This window comes from Pelobates fuscus, chromosome 5, assembly GCF_036172605.1.
Source record: "Pelobates fuscus isolate aPelFus1 chromosome 5, aPelFus1.pri, whole genome shotgun sequence".
In the NCBI taxonomy this organism is placed as follows: domain Eukaryota; kingdom Metazoa; phylum Chordata; class Amphibia; order Anura; family Pelobatidae; genus Pelobates; species Pelobates fuscus.
In genome coordinates this window covers 43,623,750-43,638,258 of record NC_086321.1, presented here as the reverse complement: position 1 = coordinate 43,638,258, position 14,509 = coordinate 43,623,750, and the positions used below count along the sequence as shown (strand labels likewise).

The following is a 14,509-nucleotide window of genomic DNA, read 5'->3' as shown; positions in this document are numbered from 1 at the left end:
TAGGGGTTATGGATTTACTTGACAGATGAACACATAAATTAGAGAGAGATTAGCATAGAGTATGTGTTTTCTTATAGCTGCATCCTATGAGTTTCCCTCCAGCACCATCTCCATCAGATACATGACGCTTGGGAGGTATGACTGTTTTAGTGTTTTTGGTCGATAAGATTCCGTAGTTAAGCCCATCATAATTGTCAGCACCAGGCCCACTGTGCTCTTAATCCGGCCCTGCGGCAGAGCCTAGTGTGATCATCCAGAAGCAAAAACTAAAACATAAAAAGGAATAGTGAGAGATATGCTAAATGGTGAGAAAAAAAGCACACAGGAAAAAATAAATAAAAAGAAGGGTATATACAGAGAGATAAGTAATAGGGATATAACCAATTAAATCCACCTCTCTAGGGTTACCAGAGGTCTGCGGTAAGGGTATCCCTAGTCACTAGACCTTCAGTCTCATGTAACACCTTCATAGATATTCTATGCTTAAATTCAGTTTAGGGAAGAAGAAAAAAATGTTTTCTTAAATTCTCAAATAGCTGTCTAAATACCAAGTGATATGCTCAATAGCTAATGATTGGTAATTACGCATGCTACATTAACTCCACAGGATACAAATGTAACGATATGAGAACTAACAGAAAAAGTAGCAATCTCCACCTTTGTGTTTATAAGCTCTCATGGAAATCTATATAACACTGGCTACAACAGAGCCTAGTGTAATCATCAAGAGGCAAAAGTCAAAACACAAAGGAACCGTGAGAAATAAGCACAGGAAAAAATATATAAAGTGAAGGGTATATATATATATATATATATATATATATATATATATGGAGATAGGTGATAGGGATATATACAAATGACTCCACCTCTCTATAAATACTAGAGGTATCTGGTAAAGGTGTCCCTAGTCTCTAAATAAATAAATAGAGAGACCCGTTATGGAGCACCTGATCACTATGCACACACTTTTTTCACTTTATTTATTTTAATTTTTTGTTTGTTTGTTTTTTTGTCTTTTAGTACTTAGACAGCGATTGAGAACTTGAGGGAATTACCCTACATGGAGTATAAGCATAGAACACCCATGAAGGTGTTTACAGGAGATTTAGGGTCTAGAGACTAGGGACACCTTTACCAGATACCTCTAGTATTTATAGAGAGGTGGAGTCATTTGTATATATCCCTATCACCTATCTCCATATATATATATATATATATATATATATATATATATATACCCTTCTGTAACGGACCGTTTCACTTACAAGAGGATAAAACCCAGTTTAGGCGATATCCCCCTTTTCCATAGACCAGCAGCTACTACAATCACCAACCTTCCGAACTCCAATACACGAACCCTGGAATCAGCCGAACAGGAAAAGCATACAATCCGCTTACACTCCTGGCAGTCAGCATACAATCCAATTCCCCCAAAAAGAGACGACACGTCGGTTTGAGGGTCAAGCAGAATCTCAGGTCTGGAACACCCAGCCTGCTTTTTATTACAGTTCTGCACATACAGGACACACCCAGGGGGAGGCATAAAACAACCAATCAAGTAACAATACAACCCACACATCCCCTCCCCTCAGATAAGCTATTAACATAATTATTACATACAGTAAAATACAGTTTCCACACATACTCTGTAACTTTAAAACCATACATCACATTCACATAAAAATACATATCCACAACCAATCCATTCAGGGGAACAACATATTAAAAAATGGCATGAATCAGACCAGGGGTTCGAAAGTTAGTAAAAGTATCTTTTGTTCCCCCTGGCTGGCAGTATTTTAATCTGGAAAAGTAAAACATCCCCACAGTGCATCCTGGCTTCCTCCCTTCTGCCCTGGAGATAATTGGAGAAGTAATCCAATTATCTCCCAGGTCAAAGACAAACTCCATTACACATGTGGGGACCTAAATACAGGATTATGTTTTAAAATATATAAAGTCACTTTTTATACATTACACACAGACATGTAACATATCCCCAGATAGCTCAGGTCTGCGTGCACATTATTAGGTGAATGGCACGCAGACCACACAAGTACAGTTTAATTGCCATGGAGCCAAAGTCTTTCCCATAGTCTTTCATTATATGAATAGGCTCCATGGCATAGCTATCTGGGGGTATCACTGCTCACACAGGGCAAGTACCGAATGGCCCCACTGTGTTTAAAGGGCCATAATGAGTGACATGCACTCTGTTAGGGCCGAATACGTTTTGTAGAAGGGCACAATCTCCCAGGGCCATAGTCCAAAGGCAAGAGGCGGGCAAGCAGCCCCCTCCAAGGACACGTGGCGAGGTCGGTTTCGCCACACCTTCACTTTATATATTTTTTCCTGTGCTTATTTCTCACTGTTCCTTTGTGTTTTGACTTTTGCCTCTTGATGATTACACTAGGCTCTGTTGTAGCCAGTGTTATATAGATTTCCATGAGAGCTTATAAACACAAAGGTGGAGATTGCTACTTTTTCTGTTAGTTCTCATATCGTTACATTTGTATCCTGTGGAGTTAATGTGGCATGCTTAATTACCAATCATTAGCTATTGAGCATATCACTTGGTATTTAGACAGCTATTTGAGAATTTAAGAAGAAAAAAATGTTCTTCTTCCCTAAACTGAATTTAAGCATAGAATATCTATGAAGGTGTTACATGAGACTGAAGGTCTAGTGACTAGGGATACCCTTACCGCAGACCTCTGGTAACCGTAGAGAGGTGGATTTAATTGGTTATATCCCTATTACTTATCTCTCTGTATATACAGGCGTAGTCCCAGAAGATTGGAAGTTAGCGAATGTTGTGCCCATTCACAAGAAAGGTAATAGGGAGGAGTCGGGCAACTATAGGCCAGTAAGACTTACTTCAGTAGTGGGGAAAGTGATGGAAACCATGTTAAAGGATAGGATTGTTGAACATCTAAAAACACATGGATTTCAAGATCAGAGACAACATGGGTTTACTTCAGGGAGATCATGCCAAACTAATCTTATTGATTTTTTTGATTGGGTAACTAAAATTATAGATCAGGGTGGTGCAGTAGACATTGCTTACCTAGATTTCAGTAAGGCTTTTGACACTGTTGCACATAGAAGGCTTATCAATAAACTGCAATCTTTGAGTTTGGATTCCAATATTGCTGAATGGGTAAGGCAGTGGCTGAGTGACAGGCAACAGAGGGTTGTAGTCAATGGAGTATATTCGAAGCTTGGGCTTGTCACCAGTGGGGTACCTCAGGGATCTGTACTTGGACCCATTCTCTTTAATATTTTTATTAGTGATATTGCAGAAGGTCTTGATGGTAAGGTGTGTCTTTTTGCGGATGATACTAAGATATGTAACAGGGTTGATGTTCCAGGAGGGATAAGCCAAATGGCAAATGATTTAGGTAAACTAGAAAAATGGTCAGAGTTGTGGCAACTGACATTTAATGTGGATAAGTGCAAGCTAATGCATCTTGGACGTAAAAACCCAAGGGCAGAGTATAGGATATTTGATAGAGTCCTAACCTCAACATCTGAGGAAAGGGATTTAGGGGTGATTATTTCTGATGACTTAAAGGTAGGCAGACAATGTAACAGAGCAGCAGGAAATGCTAGCAGAATGCTTGGTTGTATAGGGAGAGGTATTGGCAGTAGAAAGAGGGAAGTGCTCATGCCATTGTACAGAACACTGGTAAGACCTCATTTGGAGTACTGTACACAGTACTGGAGACCATATCTTCTGAAGGATATTGATACCTTAGAGAGAGTTCAAAGAAGGGCTACTAAACGGGTTCATGGATTGCAGGATAAAACTTACCAGGAAAGGTTAAATGATCTTAACATGTATAGCTTGGAGGAAAGACGAGACAGGGGGGATATGATAGAAACATTTAAATACATAAAGGGAATCAACACAGTAAAGGAGGAGACTATATTTAAAAGAAGAAAAACTACCACAACAAGAGGACATAGTCTTAAATTAGAGGGACAAAGGTTTAAAAATAATATCAGGAAAGTATTACTTTACTGAGAGGGTAGTGGATGCATGGAATAGCCTTCCAGCTGAAGTGGTAGAGGTTAACACAGTAAAGGAGTTTAAGCATGCGTGGGATAGGCATAAGGCTATCCTAACTATAAGATAAGGCCAGGGACTAATGAAAGTATTTAGAAAACTGGGCAGACTAGATGGGCCGAATGGTTCTTATCTGCCGTCACATTCTATGTTTCTATGTTACCCTTCTTTTTGTATATTTTTTCCTGTGTGCTTTTTTTCTCACTATTTAGCATATTTCTCACTATTCCTTTTTATGTTTTAGTTTTTGCTTCTAGATGATCACACTAGGCTCTGCCGTAACCAGTGTTGTATATACTTCCATGAGGGCTTAAACACATAAAGGGGGAGATTGCTACCTCTTCAGTTCATTCTCGTACTGCCAATCCATACCCATTTGGAACTAGTGTGGTATGCTTTATTATTAACTATCTATTATTGAACATCTCACTCAGGGCTGTTCCCCCTCATATCAGGCTACACGGTTTAATTTGTCCTAGTACTTTTTAGAGTTACTAATAAAGTTCTTTTGTTATTTATTATTTTCTGCTATAGGATCTTAGTGGAGTGGATTGGAAATTTAACCTTGTGGTCACTTTCTGTTCAAGTTTGGTTCTCTACTATTTACTGTATTCCCTAGGGTTATCCCCTACTTTTCAGGGCTAGGTGACCTTTTTTGTGTGTTAGGTACAGGATTAGGGTGTTACACTAAACCCCTTGACCACTCCCCTTCTTTTCTTACATTGTTAAATAGATCCTATGTACATAGTTACATATATCTATCATGTTGTCCGGACGGACTTCTTTAAATGGAAATAATGTATCTATAAAGCTTCCTGGCTAGATCTGTATATAAATGCAGTATGCAGCTACCAACCCAGGTAAGATCAATCAAATACCTGGTCAATGAAATTGGTCGGTATTGTGAGAGATTGTGTGTGAACAGTCAAAATTCATCTGATATTTGTGCTAGTGCATACAAACATTTGGCCCGCATAAAGAAAAAGCTACACTTCCACATGGTCGGGTCTGCAGCAGAGCTGTCTTATGTCGGGTGCTGAAAAGCCCCCCATTTTTTTATCAAACCCGATTATAAAAATTAGAAGGACAGCACCCAGAGCCTCCTTGCATGATTACCACTACAAAAAGCTATAGCGTTATGGTACTTGGAGAGTGTCTGTAAATCTACTAGCAGGATAGTGATACACAGCTGGAAAGTCCTGTGTAAACTTTGAGTTAACTCTCTCTCCCAGTGTAACTGCTCCACTGTGATGGCATGCTATGCTGGTAAACCCTTATTTATAGGGATGCTTTATTGTGTGAATATTATTCAATTTTATTTACTTTTTATTTATTTTTTATTACAGTTGGTATAATTTAAAGTCAAACCACATCTGCCTCAAGGGAACATCCCCTGTGCCCAAGATATTTCCCATATAAATGATTCCCGTATAAATAGACCTTTAGTGCTGCATCCTTTGTTTTCCTAGTCCTTACAGAACGCACAGCCCCGCACTGACATACTGATGAAAACATGTAATAAATCAGTTTTTGTGGGGTCTGGGGCAGGGATATTCAGACAATGGGTGTCGGTGTGTATGTGCAAGTCTTTGGTGGGGATATAACCAGGATGCAAATAAGCCTTCCATAAGCTGCAGGGAGAAAATGAAACCTTGGGTAATAGAAAATACACATACTTCTTCATTTTAAGTTTAAATATACTTAAAAGCACATCCAAGTTTTAAATTTTATGTGTGATGTAAACTTGCTATATTTAACCTAGTAATGAACAAATCACCCAGATGACAGATCTGCATTAATCTGCCCCCTCGGCCTTGTTCAGATCATACTCCTTGTGCTTTCTCTTGGAGCGGGGAGCACTAATTGCGTGGCTCCGAGTGATCTCCCTTTTGAAGGAGTTTAATCAGCCCTGGAAGTGTAGTCAGCATGGCTGAGACGAGCCTCTAATTGGTTGTGTTGCTGCAGTCTGGAGTCTTGGTGCAGAGAGGACATCAAGGCAGCCAGCGTCAGGTTAATGAGAGGAGTAGAGAGCTGTGCGTGATGCAAGCGGCAGTCATAGCATCTTCATGTCACATTCATTTCTGCTCATCCAAATGACATGAGCGAGATGGGTTCTCTAGACATGGAGAAATTAGCCTTGCATTTCAGAAGTACAGTCTGAATGACAATTGATAGAGGGGTGCCCACTCAAGTTTTCTTTCTGGACACCGAGTATTGCTTTCCTTTTAAAGAGGATCCATTATCTTCCACACCCTTATGGGTACGTTCCACGCACCTAAAGCAGTTTTACTTCCTGGTTTGGTTAGCTCAGTGGAGGCAGTAATTGCTCCGAGCACCTGCCTTGCAAAGACTTCTCATTGATCTGCATTGGGAGGTCTATGATTGGACAGCCACAGCAAGTCTGGGCGGGGATAGAAGGAGAGGACTTGTGAAGGCAAGAGAACTGCAACCTTTTCAAGCTGGTTTTATATATACCCCTCAATTAAAAAACACAATTAAATGCTTGCATGTTTTCATTGGGGTATAGATACTAAATTGTGATACCTTTCTTATTTTATGTATTTCTTCAAGGGAGTGTCCCTTTATTTTCAAAGTGTCTTCCATGTTGGACTGATTTAAATGGTTTTCATTCTCCTTCAAAATAAACTTTAACCCTTTAAACAAAGGTGAGATGTCCTAACTGCTCTTGTAGGAAACAAATTGAGATAAGGTATGGTCATGCATTTGCAGTGGGGGGAACAACCACAAGGTATAGTATATTTTTGGAGATCCATATGGATTAATATGTTTTCCTTCTTAATTTCCTAGCATAATGTTCAGTCTTTCTTATGTTTATATGGTAATGGAGAGCCTTTCTGTTTGCCCTCGAAAAAACGAAAATATATTGAGTGACCTTCTGTAGTAATCGGTAATTCTTTTACATAAAAATGTGTTCTTCTGAGCATTTCATACAGTGTTGATTATTTGAAATATAACATCTTTTATAGAACATAAATTTGCATCAATGTCTTTCTATATTTAGTATATGACTAATGGAATTGATGGGGTATTCAGCAGTGAATTAGAACTGCTAGGTTTCATTTTTAGACCATTCATAAGGTGTTATATAGTCTTCAGCCACAAGCTAAAATGGCTGGATTTCATTATAACTGTGATAAAAGGACTGATAAGGCCAACAGAAGGTACATCTTGCGATGGATCCCATAATCCAGGAACTGATTATGGTACTATGAAAAACCTGGTGAAGGACAAGTGATTGCTGTACCTCCAAGTACATATCTGATGGCGGGCTATGGTTGTTTCAGAGTAAGATGTTCTGATAAACTCATTTATCAGTCATTTATCACTGAGGTAAATGTTGCTGCATTCTGACCTCAAACACATCCCTCTTCCTCCTGTAGTTGTTTATCCAGCATTTAATTCAATGTGCTCTGCTCTGTGGATGCGCCCATTCAAAGGTTCATATAGAATCATGGCTGCTCTAAAGGGTCCCAGTGGACCCCTTGCCACTCACAGAAGCTGTCCCTGCCCTTTAATGGTAAGGCGGTTATAGGAATATACCAGAAGGAAATGTGAATGGAGCAGAGGTAAGTTATATATTTTTTTGTGGTAATGAATGTGGGAGGTGTGGTTTAAGATCGTGTTTTTTTATTTTTTTTTCAATGTTCAGACAATTTGAATAAAAAAGTATAAACAAGAGGCAATATAGTTTTACATCTCCAGCTCACTTGTCATGCAGTCATTACAGAGAGCTTCAGGATAATTTAAAAAGATCCATACCTTCTGATTTAAAAAAAATAAATCCAAATATTTAGCAATTTTCTGACCCACATCCTAAATGTCCCTGCCCTCAATTCTTTTATTGAGATCTTTAAAGGGGCACTCAAACTTAGATGTGATCCTTTACTATTTACGATTCACCTCCCGCAATTTAAATAAAAACATTAAAAATAGGAATAGAAGAGCCTTTAACTACATATTTAAATCTGTGCCAACACGGACTCTTTTCGCAGTTGCTCTTCCTCAGTATTGATTATTGATCTCAATCCAATCCAGTAATTTTTAGGCTCATGCACAGCCATTCTCACGCTCTGCTTATCCAATGCAATGAATGCATTCTCATAAAGAAGCATTGGTGGCGTTTGCTGTTGATTGGGCGCAATTTAAATAATGCTGTTTCTCTGAAATTGCTGTATTTTACGTTGTCAGAAAAAAAGGAACAGCTCTTTGGACCAAAACCACCTAATAGAGATGAAGTAGTTTCGGTGCTTAGTGTCCCTTTAATTACCAAGAGTCAAAGATTTGATGTGTGGTAACATACATGACTCATTTGCAATGTACACGTTATTCAAGCTAGTAGCTCAATAACTGGGTCAACAAAGTGACCAGTGTTCTCCATGTCTGTGACCATTGTCAAGGCCTCCAGGTCCACACTCGGTGGCATTGACTCAGCTGTGTTATGTTTTGTTTTTTTTCTTTTCAGAACATGAGAAGCACCGTCTCTGTAAAAGTGCAGACTACATGAACTTACATTTCAAAGTGAAGTGGCTGTATAACGAGTACGTCCAAGACTTGCCAGCCATGAAGGAAAAAGTGCCTGAATATCCAGCGTACGTGTTCTGCCTTTTTCATTCCAAATGATATATTTACATACTGATAGGTTTGTTAGAATCCGTGCACTTACATCTCTATTTTTAATAAACTTGCTTTCCAGGTGGTTTGAGCAGTTTGTGATGCAGTGGCTGGATGAAAATGAGGAGGTATCGCTGGAATTCCTGCATGGAGCACTGGAACGAGATAAAAAAGACGGGGTATTAATACTTTCTTATATCTCTCTCTATATTTACTCTACCCGATTGTACCAGTGTTCAAGTCACACTTCATGCAATGATTTATTTATTTTTGCCTTCATTCCACTGTTTGTCTATTTCAACATTCATCCTCCCGTAGTATTGCAGTCATTATCTCACAATACATTCCACAAATCCCTTCTGGGAGTAGACTGATCATGTCTGAAGTCTATACACAGACAGCGTGTTTTAGTAGATGTCACATGAACTTGACATGCCTAGTTATACTCGATGGCTTTTCCTGATAATCGTGACGCATTAATAATCTGTGAAACTCAGTGTACATCATGACTCCCATTCACTCACTACCTGACAGTGTACATTATTCCCACTCAGTGTCACCATGTGTACCAATTCAGTATCTCACAATGTACATCAAAACTCCCATTCACTATCTGACAGTGCACATTATTCCCACTGTGTCACCATGTGTCCCAATTCAGTATCTCACAATGCACATCATAACTCTCATTCACTACCTGACAGTGTACATTATTCCCACTAAGTGTCACCATGTGTACCAATTCAGTATCTCACAATGTACATCATAAATCCCATTCACTCACTACCTGACAGTGTACATTATTACCACTCAGTGTCACCATGTGTACCAATTCACTATCTCACAATGTACATCATAACTCCCATTCACTATCTGACAGTGCACATTATTCCCACTGTGTCACCATGTGTCCCAATTCAGTATCTCACAATGCACATCATAACTCTCATTCACTACCTGACAGTGTACATTATTCCCACTAAGTGTCACCATGTGTACCAATTCAGTATCTCACAATGTACATCATAAACCCCATACACTCACTACCTGACAGTGTACATTATTCCCACTCAGTGTCCCCATGTGTACCAATTCACTATCTCACAATGTACATCATATTGGCAATTCCTTGTGTCACCCTTTCATTATCTCCCAGGATACACCCTAACTCCTGCTCTCTGCCTATGTACCCTCTTTCCTTGTCCCTTTCTTGCGGTATATATACAGTAACCTCACTCATTCCTAATTTACTTCAGTGCCTTCCACTACATATTACCTAATTATATCCTGTGTCTGTTCAGCTTTCTTACAGTGCCATCCACTGTCTTACCCCCACCCCCGGTTTTCTACCTTTCCTTCAGGATTATTAGAACCTGCCTGCGTGTGTTACTTGCATTTGAAAATGGTTTAATTTCTCTTTGAAAATACATCTGTGGTTTCAGCTAGAGACAGGTGCATAGAATCTACAATACAGGCATGACAATGGCTAAAACCTGCAAATAGTAAAAAAAAAAAAAAAAAATACATAAAGAATACAGGGTCCACCGAGACAGGAGAGAAATTTGACAGGTCTGTCTGTACACAGTTTGTTACCACCGGATGCTGTGTCTGATGTAAAGAGAATAATTGGGATTTATGTACAGACAATGATTCTCTTATTACCTGATTCCAGTGGAAAGCAGTCATTTCAGATAAACTGAGCATCTTTATATTGCAGGCAGTATACAGGTGATCTTGCTCAATAAGATCATCTTTAAGCAGCTAATCTTCTCCAAAGACCAGCTTCTGCAAGTCTGGTAGTGAACGCGAGTTCTTATACAATATGAGATTCAGACCCCCATTGATGTCTGCTCACAGATTGTTTAGGGCAAGAGTAAGTGACCGATGGACTGAAGATGCTGCTAACTTTAGTTATAAGCCCCCAAGAACTGCAATGTCAGAGTTTTCAAGCTAAACCAGTTTATTTGGGTAATAATATATTATGAATGCAATCGATACGGCGGTAAATTAAATTCACCCCTTTCGCTGAGTGAATACAAATTGGTAATCAAAATACTCGCAATGATCAAAGCCATTAAGCAGGACGAGAAAAGCTTGTCTTTGCCAAGAAAGCTAACAAATAGAGCACAGCAGGGATTTCATTAATGGATAATGAAAGCAACCAGTGGGACGTGTGGCCTACAATGCAGATTTATTAAACAGGTTATTTCCCATTTCACAGGTGTAAAATCACACTGCTGTTTAACTGCTACTCTGCTGGAAGTATATCACCAGACGGGGGTGCTGAATATTTTTGCTGTTTAATTCTGTTCAGTATCTCCTTCCCCCTCTTCATTCCACCCCAGACAGAATCTCGAATTGTCCTTCTAATCTGGATATGGCTAACTCCGCTATCAGTGGACTGCTTTGTCAGCTAGTTGGATGGCTAAATATTACCGATCATTGATATGTGTAAATGGAACCCAAGAAAACAAAATTAGCTGTAATTGTAATGTCCAACATCTGTAGGATGAATTTGTTTAGCATTTTTTGCATCTTGCCATGGCTATAACCGTGTCTTTTCTATGTAAGGTTAAAAAGAGCCTTTCTCCTGGTAGGATTTCATCACAGGCATTCTGATTGTAATTAAAAATAAAAGAGAATTGGGGGCACATCCGGAACATGCATTTCTAAGTGGTGGTGCTGTAAAGACCAAACTATATACCAAATACAAATTAAGGAACAGTCATTTCTTCTAAGCATAGAAAATGAGTAACATTGAGCTAATTAACGATAACTGATTTGGTGTTTGATAAATAAACCTTGCTCAAAGTGCTTTGAATTCCCTGTGTGGGGTTGAGGGAAACCCTCAAACTGTAGCTATTATTATTATGGAGTAAAATGCTTTACCTCTCAGGCTGATCTTTCTTTTTAAGGAAGACATTTTCCAACATATTATATGATCCCTTCTCCAGAGCAGAACGTCAGGCTGGTCCATATGGGTGGTCGGGATAATTTATACAATGCTTGTGCCAGCCATTAGACAATTTAAGTTATGTAATGCCTAGAGTGTATCCTCTGTACAGTAAATGGCGATAATGATTCCTCTGCTGTAAACGCCTGCCATGTTTGTCTGTAAAGTAAACACCTGCCATGTTTCCTATGTATAGTGAACTGGCCAATACTGGTGCTATCTCTTTAAATGCAATGAGCAAGGGATCCATACCTGGAGTCCTGGACATACAATGATGCATTGGGACAGTTTGTAATATGATCATTAACCTAGCTACTGAAGGTACTTGAGAGCCAATTCAGTATCTCACATTCCCAGTGAAGCTTAACAAGCCTAGGTGCCTGAAGTGCATCATAGGATATGTATGGAATTTTCTAACGCAATAATGTCCTAGTCACTGTTTAGGTGAATTCCCCCGTATACATGTGCGCACACACACACACGCACACACATACGAGTATGGAGTTCAAAAGAAGATTACTCTCGCCTTATCCAAATAAGGGACCTCACAACCAAGCTGGCAGTCAAGCAAGCCGGGATGGCACCACTCACAGAGTTTGAGAAACAGCATGGACTCCCCCATTTTCAAAGGCCAAATTCCCACTCTGTACACATCCTTAACTACACATACAATAAAACTCCAGCTTCCATATATAGTAGCCTGGGAGACTGACCTGGGTACCCCTGACGACCCAACTGACTCGGGATGCATCTGGAAAGCAACAAACACCTTAACAATCTGTGTAACCGATAAAGAGCAGGCCTATAAAACCCTCTTTCGCTGGTACCTCACGCCTTACAGACTACACAAAATGGGCAGGCTGCCATCGGCAGACTGTTGGAAACTATGTGGCGAAAAAGACACCTAACTGCATTGTTGGTGGACATGCCCAAAACTACAGGGATTCTGGAAAGACATCCAATCACTCATAGAACACGTACTAGGTAAGCCCTTTCATTTGGGCCCATGGGTACAACTCTTATCAAACCAATGGACACCTCTACCAGACACAAAAACAAACTTGCGGCACGCATAGCATTAGCAGCACACAGAGCAGTAGGAGAATTGTGGGCCGATAAAAGGATACCAACTCTTGCCATGGTGAAACGGAAAGTTGCAGAGGCCTTAGAAATGGACAGACTGACAGCCCAAATCCACAATACACCTCGGGTGTTCCACAGAATCTGGTACAGTAAAATAACCGCCTGACAGCCAACTCTTCCTTGCCCTCCCCCATCCCTACTTCCACAGTGCTTCTTACACCCTCCCTTCGTCTCTCTCACACCCAACGATATTCTCTCTCCTCACTCATACACACCAAACAGACCACACACCTACTTATTGTATATAGTTTTTTTTTTTTTTGTAAATATATTTTTTTTTATTATTTCTCTCGTAAAAGTATGCGTACCACATCAAATTAACTGTAAATTGTGAGACTCGCAGGTCTTCATTGGCATGCTTAATGTGTTACAAGTATACAACATCAAATTAACTGTGGTCTGTGAGACACGCAGGTCTCCATTGGCATATACAGTGTGTAGACATGCATACTACATCGGGTTGGCTTTGAACTGTGAGATACGTAGATCTCCATTGGCATATTCAGTGTGGAGACATGCACATAACATCAGGTTAACTTTTGAACTGTGAGACGCGCAGGTCTCCGTAAGCCTATTCGGTGTGTACCCCTGGGTGCAACATGAGATTATACAGAGGTGGGGTGTGGGTCATGTGTAAGAAAGCGCCATCTGGGTTCCGAAGCCCCCTGTGCGGTTGGTTCCGTTAGATGTTTGGGTCGTAATAGAGGGTGTCAGTAGCAGATGTCGTGGCCAGTAACTTTGCGTATTCGTAAGTGAGTGTGGGCTCTCAGGCCCCATGTGCTACGTGGACCCGCCGGTCCCTCCTAGTCCTTGTGTGTTACTTCAAAGGGTCGTCGCCCCCCTGGTCGTGTGCGGTCAGGGCTATACCAGTCTCGTCCGTCCGTGTGGTCCGTCTAGTCCGTGTCCTGGTAGGCAGTCTACTTACGGCTCTGGTCCCTTGCGTGCGTGCAACTGCACGGCGGGGAGTCGTTATACGGGCTACCCCAGTCGTCAGCAGTCTCGTAGGCCTAGCTAGGCTTCACTCCCTCTTGGGTGTCGTGGGTTGCGGGTGGCTAGTGGGTTAGCTAAGGGTTACGGGTTATGGCGAAGGGGTGTCAGGTGGGTCTAGGTCAGTCTGCGTCAGGGTCCTTAGATCGTCTTGGTACCAGTCCTGGTACCAAGACCGCCCAGAAATTTGGTGTTGTCGCTCTCAGCAGCCAGTGCGTCCATGTGTTAAGGTAAGTCTGGTGTGTGTTGTTTGCGGTGGCGTGGAGTTCTTCCAGTGACCTTAGTTCCTCCATTTGGGTGAACCACGTCCCCAACGGGGGGGTGATCTGTTTTTTCCAGTGTTGTGGGATGATTGTTTTAGCTACATTGAGGATACGAATTGTCATTGATCTTTTGTATGCGGACCGGGTGGTTTTAGTGTGGTGTAGTAGCATTTCGGCTGGGCCGAAAGGTGGTGGGTCATCTGTGAATTGTCCTATAATTTTGTGTATGGTCTTCCAGTACGGGGTTATCTTGCTACAGTCCCACCAGATGTGCAGGAGTGTGCCTCTTTCCGTGCCGCATCTCCAGCACTCTGGGGGGCAGTCAGGGATGCGCACGCTCATTGCGGCGGGTGTGCAGTACCAGTGAGTTAGTAGTTTATACGCTGTTTCTTGGGTCTTACTAAAAGTGGAGCAGTGGTGCGTCAAGTAGCATATTTTTTCCCATTCCGCATTATTGAA

At 40.8% G+C, this 14,509-nt stretch overlaps 1 protein-coding gene across 8 annotated transcripts in view; it reads left to right on the top strand.

Moving 5' to 3' along the window:
- UNC13B (unc-13 homolog B) overlaps positions 1-14,509 on the top strand; it is a 463,085-nt gene that overhangs the window by 402,398 nt on the left and 46,178 nt on the right. For all 8 annotated transcript variants that reach the window (XM_063453773.1, XM_063453772.1, XM_063453770.1 and 5 more), the window contains 2 exons: positions 8,556-8,682; positions 8,787-8,883. In XM_063453773.1, coding sequence (XP_063309843.1) covers positions 8,556-8,682; positions 8,787-8,883 — 224 coding nt within the window. The remainder of the gene's footprint in view (positions 1-8,555; positions 8,683-8,786; positions 8,884-14,509) is intronic.